The following is a 12,721-nucleotide window of genomic DNA, read 5'->3' as shown; positions in this document are numbered from 1 at the left end:
TTACATTTTATATCAAAAGTGCACAGATGGTACAAAAACTCACTTTATACAACACCTACAAGTGGAAGCGTGGCTTTATGGATCTGAGACGTCTCCTCGTCAGAGATTAGAAACGAACGCGAGGCGGTAGCCAACCGACAGGCTAATGCCTCGAGAAACTCGTTCCAAGGAGTCGACTGGGTAAGGAGCATCACGGTTCCGAAGAATCAACGGGCGGAAGGGGGCATTAAAATGTAAAACGAAGTGGCGGGGCTCCGTGGTCCTCGAAGAAAAGCAGGAATTACACGAAACTCGACGGGGACACTGACTGGGAACCCGTTGGAAACCCACGTGAACAACGTCGCCGCGGCGGCTGAATCGCTTTAAGTTTAACAACGACGACGCGAGGGTGGCGTCCAAGCGTGGAGTTTTTAATTAAGAATGGTGGACGAAAGTGCTGAAGACTTTCCGCGTCGTGACATCATAAAATACGCAAAGGGACAAGGAGGAGGCGAGGGGAGGTGGAGGGGAGAAGACCGGGAGCCCCGGTGTCCTCGACACCGACCACAAAACTTTTTCCTTTCGAGAAATTCCGTCGTTATCCTCCCTGGGGCGAACTGGGTCGAACCGTAATGAAGACGTAATGCCCGAGTAAAACAGCTCTTACCCGACCCGCGGGATTTTCATTTAAACATCCTTTGTAACGCGCGAGGCGTCCCTGTCTAACAATCGTCCTTTGATACCGGACTCGAATTCCGCCTCCTTCCGACGAATAGATTTTGAATAAATTACGATTGATCTCCGATTCGTTTGGCTCTAAAAGCTGCCTAGTAGCGATCCCGATGGAGATCCTGAAGATAGTCCCTTTGCTTCGGACACTGTTGACCCTTCGTCGTCGCATCTCTGAATATCTTAGTTTTTTAATAGCCAATCCTTTGCCCAGCTGAAATATGATCGAATCTCAAGCGATTAACCCCGAGGAATAGTACTTCATACACTTTGAGATGAAGATGTTAACGACTCGACAAAGCTCGTGCCCTCAGCAATGACAGTCAACGTTTATCCAAGCGATCGGAGCGTATCAGGTTCCCTATTTTTTGAACGAGAACGATTTGGAGCAATGCGAAAACTTCGGGTATCGGTTTACGAGCTTTCAACGGAACGAAACGGGTCACATGGCCGAGCAGACTTTGCTGCGAACCCATTCTTCCGCGTTAAAAAGTGATTCTCGAGTCTTTTCAAGGTTTTCCGCCAGCAGGGAGCCCTTTGTTCCCTGGGAAAAGGGAAGTCCAGTCGTCGAATAAGGGCGGCGAGTGCGCAAACAGGAACAGCGACGTTAACAATCGACGAGAAGTGTAACGAAGTCGGTGTAACAGTCGCTATAAAAGCGATACCTTGCGCGTGGGAATTGCGGAGAGAGAGTGAAATCATTCTGCATCGCGTAGCTCGTTGCCCTTTCCTTCCGTAATTCAGTTTAAACAAACTTATAAAAGGCGATGGAATTCAGGCCACGAAGGTGGAGTTCCTGACGGATCTCCCGTGCATTCCTCCACGATCCTCCACGTCGTAGATTTTCGCAACAGTCGCGCGCATCCGGCTCGATAAAGTAACGTTGCGAGGATTCCGGCACGTGCAGCTGGTATTAGGCTCTTAAAAGGAGCGAATTTCTTCAGACCTCCTAGAAGTTACCCTCTTCAACGTTGACGACGAGGGTCACGCTGGGGGAACGAATTTGTCAAGGAATTCGCTAACGGGTAGTCTAACAATTTGCGTCTGAAAATGTTTTCGGTTGAGTTCTTGATTATATTAGGAATTGTTTAGGTAAAAGTCAGCTGTTTACCGGTTAGCCGTTTATAGAAAGCATTCTCGTGAATTTCAAGCTGTTTTTGATGAGTCGTAGAAGTAGTAGGGCCCCTGATCAGGCCGAGCGCGCTGTCTGTGAGTCGAGGCACAATCTACTGGCCGCTGCACGCTTCCCCCACTCTAGACTACGCGTGAGTCACGTGCGTATTCCGATTTACGCTGGGAAGTGGGGAGCTGGAAAGTGGAGAGCTGGGAAGGGTGTGGCTGGGCCAGTCAGTACTGCGTCGACTCCCGTGTCAGAAGAACATGCGGTCCAGTGCCGAAATTATTCGGACTCCGATCGTCGCGACACGTGTGTATCGCGTGTGAACTTGTTCAAAAACAGAGCTGGATAAATACTACTCGAAATAATAACTACTAAATAATTTATTTCATTTTAAATCGCGTGCGAAAGTGAGCAGGCGTGAGAAATATATCGTCGCAATAATATTTTGAAAATAGTGATTTACATATACCAAAAAATACCGAATCTTTATATATTTAATCATTGAATTTCTAATTATTGGTACAATTTAAGTGTCCATCGCGGACAATCTTCTTATAAAAAACCAATATCCTAAATCTCATTTCGAAGAAACTTTTACTATCTAAAAAGTTTATTCCGACGAATAAACTGTTTCGCTTTTTCCCCTAAAAAAAAATGTCCTAAATATTTATTCGGCGAACTATCCAGCTCTGTTTAAAAGTCGCGTTCGTGCACGACTCCGAGCGTTTCGTGTGCGTGAAAGAAGTGTTATTTTCACGGTTCTGAAATTCCGAAGTTTGCATCTCATTAACAAGGCGGGGGTGTGAAACTTGCGGGCGACAAGAGCGTGCATTCCGAATACTTTCGTCGGCGATCGACGATGCTCTCCCGTCCCGGAATCGTGACCCGGAAATACGGCAGCCCCGGAAGTGCGGTTCCGGCGGGAACGCCGCGCCGCGGCGCGAATTATTATACGATTTCTGGGCTAACGATTTGCAACGGGAATAATTTCCGTGCGGCGGCTTGAATTTTGCGAAACAGATTTACTATTGTCCGAGGGAAAGCGAACAGGACGCTCGGGACACCGCCGTTTCCCAAGATACGATCGCTGGATGGAAGTTAGCGTGCGTTTGCTGCCATACTTCGACCATGCGTGCCTCCGTTCGAAGGTATGACGAATCTTCGGTCAGAAATCTCAGTAAAACCGATACGAAATTGTGCTTGAAAGAGTCGTAAAATTTATATGCTTTGGCAGACTAATTCTTCTCGCGAAATCTACTACTATGTATGTATACGCGCGTACACTTCCTTATAAGGAAGTTGATAAGATAGACGTCGGTAACGTGGTGCGTTCTGTAGATAAGATCGTAGGTAACGTAGGTAACGTAGAACGTTAGTTGACCGAAGCATGTATCGATAGAGTATTCTGTATTACCAATGAATTAATCTGCCTTATCGACTATCCTACATAATCGAGGCATAGAAGAATGTTTTCTAAGATTTCTGTCACATCTAGATATATCCTTAGAAATTCCAAAAGCGTTTCTATCACTTAGAATATTGAAATGATGTCCTCGAGTGCCAAGCAGGTGCCAAGGTACTCTTGGGAGTTCAGATTGATTATTCGAACTTTGATGTGCCAAACAGGAAACCCCAAGTGTCTATCCTAGACGTGAGGGTGTTGCTAGAGAGATTATTCGTGAATAAAAATCCGTTTCAGTTTATTAGAATTTTTTTGAAATAGCTTACGTCACTATTAGTCGAATTTTCGATCTTAAATAGCACTCGAGTTCCCTTTCTCTGCAACTTTAAAAATCCTTTCAAGTATCGCATATTTGTTTTTGCCGGCTTGGAAACATAACCCGCCGATTTTCACGAAGCTTCGCAAGTTTACAAAGCGGTAAAAAATAAGCTTGTGTATTTTCTTCAGCAGCAGTAACTCAAGTTTAAGGAGTGAAACTGCCCTCGAAACTTTCGGTTTACCGACGCTGTTTTTTTAAGAGACTATTGGGCGCGCAAGAAATTGCTTTGTGTGCAAGGAGAAAAATATTACGGTGATTAGGTCGCGAATATTTTTCGTAACCACGTAGAGAACTCGTTACACGTCGTTTCCCGTAGTATCCGAAGTATCTGTACGCGAGGTGATGTCCTTGGAACTTCAAAACATGTCTACACGAGCTGTAGCATTGAAACGGTGTCTTTGAGCGGCGAGAAGGTACACGCCTGGGAGGTAAAAGTGTGTTTTCGTGACTTGAAGTCTCTAACAGGTGTCGGCGAGCGTCTGTGTTAGGTATGGGTGTAGCTAAAGGGCTTGCGATTCTTTGTCTTCCGCGCTCTCCAAAAAATCCGTTCAGCTCGTCGGGAAAACACGGAGGGTTATACGCGGTGGAGTACTCGTCGATGTTCCGTTCATCCCCCGAACCACCGTCGCGAACCGCAACGCCCCCGCGGCAGGCTCGACTTCTGGTATAAATAATTCCATCGACATCGACGATCCCAGGGATAAATAATTAGTCGAACGTAAAGGGAATTCGTCGTTCCCGAGATTTTCTTCTTCGCGACGCCCCATCCCCGCTCACCTTCGGCCTCCTTTCACCCTTGGACCTGTCCCACGCTGAATTTCACCCTCGGGATATTTCTCTCCCTCGTCACGTCCAGCGAGCTGCGCAACGCAGTGTCGTGTCTTTGTGCACCTCGCCGTTTCCACCTCACCCTCTTCCTTCTGGCTCTTTTTCGTCCCTTTTCTTTTGTGTTTGCAGACCTCCGACTCGTTCTCGTCCTGTATCCTCCCCTCGTACTCTCTTTCATCCCCCGTCTCTCTCGCCAAGCGACTTTCCCTCTTCCGGTTCCCCTCGCGGGGACTCCCGAGGTCGAAGGAAAATTTACCCTCTGCGAGGTCCGCCCAGGGCCAGGCGTTCGCGAAATATGCCAACCCCTTTACCCACCGCGCAACCCTTCTCTAGTGGCGCCCTTTTCGAATGTTCCGTATTTACGTCCCACTACGCCGCGAGGCATCGCCTTCCCGGAACAAAGAATGAAAGAAAGTCTTCGTCGTGGATTCTTACGTCCGACAAATCTGGATGAGGATCGTTCGAACAAAGAACCTGGCGACATCGTCGTTGGACTTGTTTCTCGTGTTGGTTTAGGACGCGTTACTTCCTCTAGCTTTTAATCGATGGTATATAAAATAATATATAGTGTCTCAAATTCAGTCCTTTAAACAGAGTCACGAAAATTGGAATATTTAAATCCCAAATTTCTAAACTCTTTTAATCTCTATTCGATTTGTAAATACGAGCTAAAAGCTTTTTTTACCGGTAAGACGTCTTTCACGTTTTCATTATTTACGTCAAACGAATAAGTTATTAATTATACTCGTGCTTGCTACGAACGGTCGGTCTTTAATCTGAAAATCAAACCTTCTACGATCGCTGAGAGGTAGTTTCCAGTATTAGTTTCTTGTAGAATATGTAACGTAAAGTACGAACGGAGATCATTCCCATCGTCAGCAACGCTTATTATACGCGTTTACAGCTCCGCAGGGAAGCGCGCTGCTTTGACGTTAAAACGGTGTAGAAAAAAGTAACACAGTCGCGAAGGAAATTGCTCTCCTTTCGCAGTTTATTTACCGAAGGGTAAATAAGTCGCGGCCTCCTCGGATTTTCGTGGCGGGAATTACCTCGCTCTTGGGATGCTTGTCGATGAAACGTCTCGAAGAGGAGCAGTCGTAATTGGAGTCGCTTGCTGGCTTCTCTCCTCGATGATGCGAGCAAGTGGACCGAGCTCCGAGGTTGGAAGCGCAATTACGGAAATCACCCGGGCTTCGATGCGGATGAGAATTATTTTTTAAAGACGATTTTTAACGCGAAATTTGACACTGTAGGAGAAATTAGACTTTTTGGAGTTTAGAAATTTGGGATTCGAGAGGTTTGGAGACTTGGGGGTGTAGGAACTTGGGGGTTGGAGTTTTGGGGACTTTGAAGCTTCTGAGGACTTTGGGTCATGAGGCTTTGGAAACTGAGGACTTGGAAATTCAAGGCTTTGAGAATTCAAGGCTTTGGAAACTCAAGACCTTGAAAATTCAAGGATTTAAGAATTCAAAGCTCTGGAAACTCAAGACCTTGGAAACTTAAGACCTTGGAAACTCAAGACCTTGAAAACTCAAGACCTTGGAACCTCAAGGCCATGGAAACTGGAGTCCTCTAAATTAAATCTGAAAAACTCGAAGAAAGCCATCGGAAAATTTGAAACCCACCGCTTAGAAAATTAGGAAACCATGATCCCTAGAAAGTCGGGTCAGGAATCCGAACAAAATAAATAACACGATCCTAAAGAACGCAGTTTCGAAGAAGTTTCATAGCTCGCGAAGTTCGTAAAATATTACACCACGAAGTTTGTTACCCCGAGCTTTATTGGAATCTGAAGATAAACCCTGTAATACCACGAAAGAGAGGCGAGACAAGTGATCGATAAAGAAGTACAGAATTTTCGCTTCCTGTATACCCAGTGTAAACATATAAATTTGTATCTTTATTGCTCGATTTTATATGCTCGCTTTACTATTGCGTCCAAGGGTCTAAGAATTCGGGTGTTCGAATTTTTCATTTATGTTTCACTTGGAGAGCTGCAATTTGGAACAATTTTTACGGCTTCGTAAAATGTGTACGAAGCCGTATATCATGCTATTGATTTTGCCAGTCTTATGCTGGCTCCGATATTTTTAAATAAATCAAATCGATCACCGCGATTTTATTAGAAAATACACGACGCAGTCGAACCAATGCTTCGGGAAGTTCTCCGCGGCGAGAAAATGTATTTTCAGTGCCAAAGAAAATAAATTTGCCTCGAGAAATTACTTCCACTCAGTCCGTGAGTAAAAAATGCGCATAAAAATAAATTTAAAACCGCGTTTCGCTCTCCGTTCCTCGACCCAACAGCTGTTCTTCAAAACACACTTGCGCGCGTAATGTATCGCAAAAAACAAACGTAATACCTACTCGTATAACAGAAACACATTCTTCCTTTCGTTCCGCAAACTCCTGAGCAGGAAAGTCTTTGAAAATTACGCCCGATGCGACGCAAAGAGCCATATATTTGTACAAAGCATAGCAAACACAGAGTGTTGTAGTTGAATTTAAAAGGCGGTTCGGAGCGTGTCTGCCGGCATCTACACATCTTCCTCGGGAGCTCGTGTTCCTATAAAACGGAACTGATCCTCTTAAAGGTAAGACTTCAGACACTTTCGGCCCAAACTTATTTAGTCAGGAATCGGTTCGAGTAAGATACGATCGTGCTTCAAAGGCGTACGGAATTCGCTGAATTTTAGTTAACATTTGGTGTTATTCAGACGACTACGTCTTTCATTCTTCGGTATTCTCTCCGTTGATTGGTTAACTCGTAATTAAAGTTCTCATTTATCCATCGGTAGATATTAAACAGTCGAGATCTCAAGGATTCAAAGTTTACTGGGTTATTATTCAGTGTGCTTCATCTTGCTTCAAAGACGTACGAAATTTCGTGAATATTGATTAACCATATGTATTATTCAGAGGATTTAATATTTCATTATTATTCATTATTCACTCTGTTGATTAACTAGCTCGTAACTGAAGTATCACCTAGTATATCAGTATATATTAACACTAAACAGTTCTTATATACTATGATATACAAAATTATATACAATTGTTTCATGCATTACTAAATTTAGCACCACGTGAAATATTTTCGCCTTTTGTTTAAAAAAGTGTCTTCAAGACTAGCTATTTATCCAATCGAGATAGAAATAGGTACAAGCAAAACGTCAGTAGGTTTACTGTTAAATACCCAGAGTACATCTCAGGGACTCGTTTATTTAGCTAGTCTTCAATCAGTGTGCTTTATCTTGCTCCAAAGACGTACGAAATTATATACAATTGTTTCATGCATTACTAAATTTAGCACCACGTGAAATATTTTCGCCTTTTGTTTAAAAAAGTGTCTTCAAGACTATCTATTTATCCAATCGAGATAGAAATAGGTACAAGCAAAACGTCAGTAGGTTTACTGTTAAATACCCAGAGTACATCTCAGGGACTCGTTTATTTAGCTAGTCTTCAATCAGTGTGCTTTATCTTGCTTCAAAGACGTACGAAATTTGCTGAATTTTAATTAACCATAGGTATTACTCAGAGGACTCGGTATTTCGTCATTCAGTATTCACTCTGTTGATTAACTAGCTCGTAACTAAAGTATCACCTAGTACATCGGTACATTAAATACCCAGGGTACATCTTAAGGACTCAGAGTTTACTCGATCAACACGTTCGTCGGTTGGTATCCGGTCTTAAGCAACACATATATTTGTTTACCTCGCAGTCCTTGCCCGATAATCTCCTCCTATCTCCAATAAACGGTATACAACGCGCAAAAGTAATTGCAAAGGCATACATCGGCTTTAGGTGTGGCGTCCTTGCGCTCACATCTGTTTCTCAGTTTACGTCCGGCGTTGAAGCTGATTTAACCGCGCTAACGAAATTACAAGAGGCAACGACGGTCGATCGTAATCCAGATTAAGGCTAGTCGTGTTTCGCGCTCTCGGCGAGCTGGTTCGGTTTCGCGCACGTCGTCCCGGAAGAAAGGCTCCGTGTTTACTCGGAAAGAACTGGGAAGAAGGTTGGCGGACGCTCCTGGCGTTGTAAACAGTGTGTTTAAAGTTCGATGGGGAGCACTTAGGCGAACGCGCGTCGGGTGGATGGCGAACGTCGATTCGTGGGAATTTAGCGACGAGCTTCTCGTGAGCTTCGCGGCTTTTGGAGAAGTTGCTGTACACCGTGTCGAAAAGTAAGCTTTTTGTTGGAATTTATATTCGAAGAGGTTATTCTTAATTCGTGAGTTTTTCAAGAATTTGGACGAGGGTTGCAATTACGAGAAATTCGGAATTTTTGTGCTTTTGAGTATACATTTATTTCAGACTTCTGTTCTTAAGTTTTGAAATACAATCGGTTCTATAATTATTCGTATCCTCTATGTCTATTGAAGAAATTTGTTTAAATTAACCGTAACATATGTAATTTATACCAGAGTACAGCTAATTACTAATTGAAATAATAATACATCGAGTCAAGAATGTTCGTAGATGTTTCTTTTCGAAGTGGAGTTCTTGGTTTTACAAAAATTTGTTAGATTTGAACCTATAGAAAATTGCCTCGGGCACAAAGAGTTAAACATAATATAATATAAATATGTATAAATAAATATATACATGTACAAGCTTGTTCATATACAGTCAGTGTAACAAGTATTCGTACAGGAACCATTTATTTTTAATTGATTGCTGTACGAATACTTCTTGCACCGACTGTACATATTTATAATGAAACATTCATTTGGTAATATCTAAACTGTTATTTAATTTGGTCAAACTTCTTCGATCAACATAGGGGTATGAATATTTATGGGATTCACTGTATTTACATAGTTAATGTTTATTTGAAAGTACGATGCGAGGAACGAGATATTTTATGCTAAATAAAATTGACATGGATTTCGTCGTTAATTTAATTTATCATTACAATAAATTCCGCAGGCAATTGGAGTTCAAACGTCGCGTATTTCAGCTTAAAAATACACCAAAGTGTGGCTCATTTGTCAACCGTGAACTTCGTTAAGTATCGGTTGGAAATAATTCCATCGCGGAATACTTCCAGTGCAAGATCCTCCATTGGAAGACTCGATTAACCGCTATTTAAGCGATTTAAATATGAAACCTGCCGCGAGCGTTTTCTTTCTCGCTGAAAACTTCTCTTTTCCTCGACCTCGTGTCGATCGATGGATATTATTTCGTCTTATTTTTCGCTGACTTCGAAACGTAGCGAATTATTTATTTCTACCTCCATAGAAACGGATCCTTTTCATAAATTTGCACGAATTATGCCAACTATACGTACGCCGTCGTGAATGCGTAATTTTGTGGTGAAATGACGAAGGCAGGTTTAAAAATATTCATTGATTTAAGAGCGAACTGCGAATAACGTTCTCGAATGCTTTTCGGTTACTCGTTGAATAAAGATATCACGAAGGTATTTATTCAGGATCAACTTTGCCCTGGTATACAATTTTTTTCTCCTTTCATCGACGAGATCGCTGTATAATTTATATTATTTACTTTACGCATTATGAACGCGGGGGTTTTAGTTATAAGAGGATATTTCAAACGGGTACGATTAAATGAAATACATACGTATACAAATATTCCGCCATTTCGGAATCAATATAAATACAGATGGCGAATATAGTCCCGCTGATGCGTTCGGCAAAGATTGTCAATTGCTAGTAAATTATTCATGAAGTTCGTTCACCTTCAAATCGACGGTTTTCGTGACAGCGTTTAACAACGCGTTCGAGTTTTTGCTTTCAACGGTTAAAACACGAGGAAAGCTTTTCAAATTCAGAGATCCTTTCTGTCAATTTTATATTTATATTGTTTATTCATCGAAGTGCATGGAGATATTTGAGCCACGCGATTTAACCCTTTGCACTCGAGAGGCGACTCTCAGTCACCACTAGGTTTTTTTTAGGTTTAGTTTCTTTGGAACTCGAAGTACCAATAAAATGATTATTGTTGAGGCAAAGGTGACCTGATTCTCAAATTAGAGTCGACTCGAAGTCAATATAATCTTAGCATTCGTGGCAATAGAATGCTAAGAAAGCATCTCGAGTCGCTGGTTGATACCAAAAAAAAGGCCTCGAGTGCAAAAAATTGATCTATTGGATTGTCCAGAAAGTTCGTGCCAATTTTTAAGAAAAATTCAATGGTATGATGTTATTTATTGAATTACATAGGTACCATTTTATCCCACAACCTTTCCATCTTTTAAAGGCCGGACTTTACAAACAACCTAATATATTCTATTGTTAAAGCAGAATCAGAAATCGACAGGACTAACGCGACAAGCAAAGATTTTGCAATATTCTGTATCGCCTGTACCACCAACCAAAAATCGGCATGGACTTTACAGATAACCTACTATTTTTATTTTTTATTTTTCTACTACTAAATACACAATAATATATAAAGTAATTCTTCATTATTTCTACATATTTCTGCGAAGAATGAATAATGTAGAATGTAGAATGCTAAGAAAACATCTCGAGTTGCTGGTAGATACCAGGAAAAATGGCTTCCAGTGCAAAGGGTTAAAATGAACTCCGAAACAGTTCGCTCATTCTCGCGAGGACACTTTCAAACCCGCTAAACCCCGAAAGAGTTAAACTCGCGTCGACTGCTTCGCGAAAGATAGTCGTCCTTTATTTCCTGGGAAGATGGGACAGCGTCGCGAATGTTCCTCGTGAGTATCAAAGTTTCCGTAATACGCGGCGCGCGCGAAACATTGACAACTAGGTATCGGTAGCAGTTCCCCGATAACGACCCTTTGTTTCTGTTTCAGAGGAGGTGTTCGGCTCGAACAAGGCGTTATGGTTCTCGCCGAGCGGCACTAAGCTGGCCTTCGGTTTCTTCAACGACACGCAGACACCGATCATAACGATACCGTTTTATGGCTATCCAGGAAGTCTGACGTTCCAATACACGTCCGCCATTTCGATCCATTACCCAAAGGTAAGCGTTCCGAAATTTCATCGTTTTTTCGCGTACCGTTCGACGCTTCTCTCCGGGCGAAGTTCAAGGGAAGCTTCGAAGTTAACAGTTCGAAGAAACAGAGCGAGCCAACAGCGACGAGGAAACTTTCCTTGCTCTTTGTTCCGAGAGAAAGAAGTACATAGCATGCAGTCCTCGACAATTTGATACGTATACAGAGGCTTTCCTTGCGTCTTGGCCGCCATTGTTTCCAATGGCACCGGGGAAAGTGTGTCAGGATGAAATTGCTTGCTTTCGGGAACGCAAATATTATGATTGGGAACGTTTTCCTTCAAGGTCGCGGCTCTTCAAGGTCGCGGCCCTTCAAGGTCTTGAACGTCACGTGACCGACGCGAAAAAGTCGAACTTTGGGTAAAGATACGCGGTTTACCTTAATCTCGAGAATAACGGAGAATATTTTCTTTTATTCGAGCCATTCACTGCACGAATTGAAGTAAATTATTTATTATCCAATGGCCAGAAGAATTTTGCGAACAACTTAGACTATACCAAGTGCTTTGACACTTAAATTTAGGAATTTTAGGATCATTTAAATTTTAAATTTAGGATGTCTTTAAAAAACAATAGGAGACACCCAGTATAGTAACAGTACTATCTTTATTACATCACAGTATAAAGATACACAAGCAAAGAGTAGTACAGTCCGATACCATTCATGTCTGTACCATAAATTTGACTATACCAAGTGCTTTGACACTTAAATTTAGGAATTTTAGGATCATTTAAATTTTAAATTTAGGATGTCTTTAAAAAACAATAGGAAACACTCAGTATAGTAACAGTACCGTTCTCAGTAGTCTTTATTACATCACAGCATAAAGATACACAGCAAAGAGTAGTACAGTCGATACCATTTATGTCTGTAACATTAAACACATTCTACCTACTATTTTTTTTTATCATTTGGAGATCGTAATATCGCACAGGGTCGAAATCGTTTCGTTCCGATGTTCAATTCGATCCCTATAACTGCGACCATACGCTCAATCGCGAATCAATAGCCGCAAGAAGAGATTGATATTCTCCCTGCGCCAGCCCCGCGGCGAAATTACGGTTCAAAACTGGAAATTCGGGAAAACGTCTGCAAGCGTCGTTTGCCTTTCGACAAGCGTTCCGACGAGCACTTTCGCGAAACTATCCCGCGGAGGGAGAAAAAAATTAATATCGCCCACTCGTGTTCCCCAGCTGTTTCGTTCAGAAAACGTACCTCGGACTCCTCTCTCTCTCTCTCTCTCTCTCTCTCTCTCTCTCTCTCTCTCTCTCTCTCTCTCTCTCTC

General features: G+C 42.3%; 1 protein-coding gene across 4 annotated transcripts in view; it reads left to right on the top strand.

Moving 5' to 3' along the window:
* The window catches only part of LOC128893065 (venom dipeptidyl peptidase 4-like), a 242,056-nt gene that overhangs the window by 159,452 nt on the left and 69,883 nt on the right, over positions 1-12,721 (top strand). For all 4 annotated transcript variants that reach the window (XM_054153815.1, XM_054153814.1, XM_054153813.1 and 1 more), the window contains one exon: positions 11,236-11,405. In XM_054153815.1, coding sequence (XP_054009790.1) covers positions 11,236-11,405 — 170 coding nt within the window. The remainder of the gene's footprint in view (positions 1-11,235; positions 11,406-12,721) is intronic.

This window comes from Hylaeus anthracinus, unplaced genomic scaffold, assembly GCF_026225885.1.
Source record: "Hylaeus anthracinus isolate JK02 unplaced genomic scaffold, UHH_iyHylAnth1.0_haploid 2, whole genome shotgun sequence".
In the NCBI taxonomy this organism is placed as follows: Eukaryota; Metazoa; Arthropoda; class Insecta; order Hymenoptera; family Colletidae; genus Hylaeus; species Hylaeus anthracinus.
This window is presented reverse-complemented; position numbering and strand designations above follow the sequence as displayed.